This window comes from Acartia tonsa, chromosome 12 (assembly GCF_053477335.1).
Source record: "Acartia tonsa isolate MP-2025a chromosome 12, ASM5347733v1, whole genome shotgun sequence".
Taxonomy (NCBI): Eukaryota; Metazoa; Arthropoda; class Copepoda; order Calanoida; family Acartiidae; genus Acartia; species Acartia tonsa.
In genome coordinates, this window is record NC_137271.1 from 6,114,882 (window position 1) to 6,121,378 (window position 6,497).

The following is a 6,497-nucleotide window of genomic DNA, read 5'->3' on the forward strand; positions in this document are numbered from 1 at the left end:
TGGAAACCTAATCAAATTACATTGATAGGCCCTATCATTAAAAACATGATAAAACTATACATACAAAGAAGGCTTGGTTTGTACAACTCCAACCTTTTAAAACCATCTAAGGACGTACATAATACAATAGAGATAAAACTATAGATTCTTTCTTCTCTAGGCTTCTTAATTTCCTTTGCACGTGATCCACTTGCTTGTTTGGGGGAAATCACAGAAGTCCTTAAATAATAACATTCATTACAGTAGAACTTAGGTTATAAAAATAATAGGAATCATAATTTCTATTTTCAACCCGCTATAGGTCCTGTAGGTCCAATAATTTTTTTTTAATGTTAGTCCATTTGTACAGTGTAGTGTAATCAAATATATTATGTGACTTTAAACTGTAAAGGTTTTCAGAATTCACCTTATTCGAAAAATCTCCACCCATTACATCTAATTATTAATAATGTCATGATTTTCGCCCCCCCCCCCCCCCCTCCTAAATCCGTGACTTAAACCCCACCAGCACTAAAATTAAAATGTTAATTGTATTAGTTGAATATTGTTGTTTGTTTCATTAACATTTCGTAAATAACCATGAAATTACTTTTCATTATTTTTTTTAATATTGCTGTTTCGCAGCCAGTCCCAGAGCAGGAGCATGTCTGCCCCCTTATTCCTAGTATATGGTGTGAATATAAAGACACACCTATACCTATCACGAAAAAACACAGCAACTGCACAACTATAGAAAATGAAACATGCACGGAAATTTGGGTGGAGAAATGTGAATTACTAACTGAAGATAAATGTAACAATGTTCAAAAAAATGTTTGTGAAACAGTTATTGATGATGTTATTACAAAGGTTCTGGAGGAAAAATGTGAAATTCTCATTGAAGAAGATTGTAGGATAGAAAATGAAACTGTTTATGATGATATTGAGACAGAAGAATGTGAAGATATCACTGAAACAACATGTAAAACATATGATGATATTATTTGTAAAAATGAAACAAAAAAGATGGAGTATTATGTTAATGAAACTATTTGTGAAACTGTAACAATCAAAGAATGTGAAAATGTTACAGAAACTGTTTGTGTTCACACACCTGTAGAAGAGTGTAATATTGAAGAGGTTATTGTTGAGAGGCCTTTTACAACCAAAGAATGTTCAAGAACAACAGTTCCTGCTTGCATCATTGTACCTGAGGTGAATAGACATAATATATTTAGATGGTCCATCTGATCCCAGTTTTCGGCAAACTTAAAGACAGACAAAAAAAATTGTTTATTTTTATAACGAGATACGGGCAAAGAAGTTTATTATTAAGAAACAAATTTTCGACAATATAATTTTTAGAAGGCTAACTTTATCCTAAGAAATTCAACTATTCATAACTAAATTATTGTGTGTTTTATATGTTTTACATTAAACGAGGGAAGAAATTTGTACACGAATAATTTAACCAAGAAATTAGGCTTTATCTTAAGATATGCGACAATTTATAGCTGACCTAAATTCGAACTAAATATAAAAAAATGCCCTTACCTACCAAAATCTGTAAAATATTTCAACCAATAAGATATCTGGATATACCTTTACTTTTATCCTATTGCCTGATTTATGTTATTCTATTCTTAGGTGAAATGTGAAATCAAAGAGGTCCCTGACAAAGAATGCAGTGAGCAACCTAGCAGGGAATGCAAAGCTACCGCACAAGAAGTGTGTCCTACTGCTGATAGCTGCTACACTGTTCCCGCCATGCACTGTTATGACATTAAAAAATTGATATGCAAGCAAGTGATTAAAAAGCTTGAAATATGTGATATGGAAATGAAAAAAGAATGTAATGATCTGCCCAGCATGAAATGTGAAAATGTTACAAAAACCAAAAATGTTACTGTTCAAAATAATGTGTGTAAAATTATTATAACTGAAAAATGTGACAAAATTCCTAAAATTGAATGTAAAGATATATCTGAACAGGAATGTCATAATGAACCTAAGACTCTTACAAAAGATGTAAAGGAAGAGGTGTGTGCTTCGGTACCCAGGGACATATGCTATCCAGTACAACAAAAATCATGTAGGATAATAGTGAACAAGATCCCCAGAGAGGTGACCAAGAACATATGTGAGCCAAAGGAGCGTAGAGTATGCAAAGATATCCTGGTTGATAAAACTACAAAGGCTGAAAAGGAGGTATGTGACGAAGTTGATGAAAATGTATGTGAACCTGTGACTAGAGAGGATTGTACTCAAGTGCCTGTTACCGAATGTACAAAAGAACCAAAGGAGAAATGTACTCCTGTACTTGAAAAGTACACTATGAATGTTCTTAAGAAAATATGTTATCCAGTTATGGTCAGAAAATGTTAAATTTTTTATAGTGAAACAGCGTAAAGTACCCCAAAAAAATGACGTCATACAATAAAATGACCAATGATAGGCCAGTATACATTGTAAGGGACCAATAGTAAAGTTTATACTGGCTTCTCATTTGTCATTTTATTGTATGATATTATTTTTTTTTTTGGGGGGGGGGCACTTTGTGCTGTTTCTTTAATAGTTATTTATTGCATCGTATTATAGACATTTTAATATATAGGATATTTAAAGGAAAAATTATAAGATTAAAACCAGTTTTGTTTGCCCTGGCCATCGGTGTTAATTTATGACTTTTATTTTAATATTCATAGAAAATTGTCTGTAATAGGATGTTATACAAGATTTTTGAATATTTCTAAGAACCGGTTCTAATCCAGCGGATATTAATCGGTTTAATCAAAGCCTCACAGGAAATTATTCTATTTATATTTTATCTATTTCTAAAAATGAATTGAAATAAAATATTTATTGTTTATTATGTTTATTTCTGTGTTATTTTATAGAAGTAACAGTTAATCATTCATCTAATTCAGAACCAAAATTGTGCATTTTTAAAATCATTAACATTGATTTGATCTTGTTTTTCAAGAATAGTTATTTCTCGCATCGTATTTTAAACATCTTTCCGATGATATAGAAAGTACAATTATAAGATTAGAACAATTTTTTAGCCCTGGGGGGAGGGGGGTGCCGAAGGCTGGATATAATACGATGCTAGACATGGTTTTTTCGTATGGATGAGAACCGGTTCCTATCCACCGGATTTGAATGAATACGAGAAAATAAGTTTCTCGTATTCATTTGAATAACAAAATAAACTTCTATGTAAATATTTTTTCAATGCAAACAATGTTTGTCAACATGAATATAGCGTCAGGTGCACCCAGTTCGAGTCCCGGCATTTTTAGGTAGGTCCAGTATAAGTAAAATAGGACACTTATAAGGCATGTTTTCAAATGTTTTTTTTTACAGATATAAACAACAATAACATAATTTTCAAAAACACTTTTGATTTTGTGTTAATACCTTTATTCTAAGTCTAGCTATCTTCATTTAAAGTTTGTATAAGAATATAAACATAATTACTTTTCTCGTATTCATTTGAATCCGGTGGATAGGAACCGGTTCTCATGAATACGAAAAAACTATGTCTAGCATCGTATTATATCCAGTTTTCTACGAATATAGAAATGTACAATGATTACCGGTTCCTATCCACCGGATTTGAATGAATACGAGAAAATAAGTTTCTCGTATTCATTTGAATCCGGTGGATAGAAACCGGTTCTCATGAATACGAAAAAACTATGTCTAGCATCGTATTATATCCAGTTTTCTACGAATATAGAAATGTACAATCATAAGATTAAAACTAGTTTTTTTTAGCCCCGTGGTGCCGAAGTTTTAATCTTATAATTGTACATTCTATATCCGCGGAAAGCCGTTTATAATACGATACGAGAAATAACTATTATAATCTTGTAAAATCTAGAGGTTGAGGAATCTTGTTTTATCCCAATCGGGATATTTTAAGCACAATGTACAATATTTAACCTGTAACTTTAATTGCGCTTCTTTAAGAACATGAATGACGACACCCATAAAAGTAGCGAAGCTGTTAAATAAAAAAGTAAAAAATAAAATATATTCCAGTAGAACAACAAGCTGACGGATCAAGCATATTATACACTGGGTTGTGTTTTGTATAGGGAATCTTCACAACAAAAAATTGGCCACCTGTCTTTAATAGCAGCTGTGAAAATAAAGATTCTTTATAAACGTAACTGACAGATGAACGAACAGACGTTCATATGAAAATAAAGAGTAGCTTCGCCACTAAAAATAGGATTAAATATTTATTTTCTATGACCTAGAAATATTTGGATCATGATATTCCTAATCTTTTGAAAAAGGGGGAGGAGATTGGGTCTAATAGAAATGGGCGGAGATAATTAAAAAAAGATTTTAATGCGTAAATCTAATCTTAGAATGGTTTAATACAGAATACAGATAAATGTATAGATATATTATTATATATTTTAAATCAATTTGTGACCAAGGACGTCCAATCTTTTTTATTTAGAAAGGGGGGGGGGTAAAAATTCCAATTTTTAAAAAAAAATTGGGGGAGGGGGTAATCTTCATATCATATAAGCAAGGACGTCCTAGCTTTTTTTTTTTTTTGAAGGGGGGGGGAAAGGGAAATTCAAACTTAAACATTTTAAGGGGGGATTCACCCCTTTACCCCCTGGACGTCCTTGTATGTGACATTTACAATTTTGAGAAGAAATTCACCATAATTTTCAGTGGGGGAACATATTTGTATTGAATACAAAGATGATAACATCCATAAGTGTAAAGGCACTTTTTATGCACTTTTTATGCACTTACAGACTGACGGACAAAGAAAAATATGTACAGTACATATATACTTGATGTTCCTTGATATAGGGAATCTTTACCAAAAAATTAATCCGTCTAATTCTTATTCTTCAATTGCAGCCAAGAAAATTGCTTTCCTCCCATAGCATACCGGACGGACTAACGGACAGACAAGATGAATTATAGAGTGGCTTCACTACCAAAAAGCATACTTTACAACCTTCTTATGTTGCTTATAAAGTAGTAAGGTTTTTTTGTCTGTAGCTTAAGATATCGATAACTACTGAACTTATAAAAAGCCACACAAAGGTTCATGGATGGTTTTAGGCTATTTTATTTTTATATTTTTATTAAGATGGTTCAAGGCTTTTTTTCTGGACTTCCCTACCACATTGCATTGTATACAGTTACCTTAAATGCTAGGGGACCAGTCGCTAGTTTTGCTTATAAAGGTTTATCTAAAATGTAAGATTATAACTATTTTATAGTTTTGATTCATGAGGTCAGGATAAAATAGTGTTAAACCTTACCAGGACCTATGAGAAGCTACACTGCACTGTAAAGAAAACCCATATCGGTTCAGCGGTTAGCGAGACCCTTCGGGACTGACAGACACTTTAAAACGAGAATTGGAAATCAAAAATATTAGAAATAAAGAAATCTAAGTAAATCATAAATATATTTAAAACAGTTATAATTAAGTAACAGACATATTTAAATAAACAGAATACTTAAAAAAAAATACAGGATTTTTAATAATTTATAATTGCATTTGTTGCATCATAAAGGACACCTCTCCCGAGCAAAAAAAAAAGCATACATTATTTCATGTTGAACTTATTAAAAACAGGGATATATTAATGGCATATAACTTGACAAGATACAACACGAACTTATTTAGTTCAAGGAAAATTAAAGGGCGTTAAAAAAAGAAAACAATAGCTTACAATTTAAATCTTTTTAAGTGCTTGAAATCTTGAAGATAGACCCCATAATACTTAGGGTTTTGGATGGAGCATCTAAAGAACTTTAACTACTTTCAAAATTGTAGGATTTAAAATGACAATTGTAAGCGATTGTAACCCCCTTTATAATGTTTTTAGATTCTATGCCATTTAGAATGAAAGTGCAATAAAATATGTTGTCAAATTTTCACTAGTCAAAAACTCGTAAAATCACACCTATAATTCTTTTGCATGGATTTTTTTGAATTTCTGCTGGGGAGAGATATGAATAAAATATCGAACCTAGTAATAGTGTCTGACTGATTATGACGTAAGAAAAAAAATTAGCCAATGAGAGGTCATTATTGACCAATGGTAAAATTTATAGTGGCCTCTCATTGGCTAATTTTTTTTCTTACGTCATAATCAGTCAGACACTATTACTAGGTTCTAAAATATCACAAAAAAAACATTACATATACAATATAGATTCGTTTATTTAAATTTAGGTATGCCTTCACTTCCGCATATTATACATAATAATTCATATTTTTACAAAGACACAATTTAAGTAAATGAGAGGCTATTATATCGCGAGAGCAAAACAAAGAGAAATGCATAGATGTCCCAGGGTTGGGATAAAGGAGTTTTTACCCCGCTCAAGTCTTGGAACCCCTCATTTAATCCACTAAAAATTTCAACAACAAAAAACATTAGATTACCCCCCCCCCCGGCCACCCCCCCCCCTCAAAGCTTTGAAATTTCTCATTTTACCCCATTCAAATTCAAAATAATACA

General features: G+C 31.7%; 1 protein-coding gene across 1 annotated transcript; it reads left to right on the forward strand.

Moving 5' to 3' along the window:
* The first annotated feature begins 552 nt into the window (after nucleotides 1-552).
* Nucleotides 553-2,848, forward strand: LOC145334182 (uncharacterized). The gene is made up of 2 exons (XM_080179549.1): nucleotides 553-1,194; nucleotides 1,627-2,848. Exons 1-2 carry the CDS (start codon nucleotides 580-582, stop codon nucleotides 2,362-2,364), a joined length of 1,353 nt encoding a protein of 450 aa, XP_080035675.1. The 5' UTR covers nucleotides 553-579; the 3' UTR covers nucleotides 2,365-2,848.
* Nucleotides 2,849-6,497: the final 3,649 nt, after the last annotated feature.

Coding starts and splice junctions, on each gene's coding strand:
- LOC145334182 (XM_080179549.1), top strand. CDS start 580: ATGAAATTACTTTTCATTATTTTTTTTAATATTGCTGTTTCGCAGCCA. Junction 1,195..1,626: donor CTTGCATCATTGTACCTGAG/GTGAATAGACAT, acceptor TTCTATTCTTAG/GTGAAATGTGAAATCAAAGA.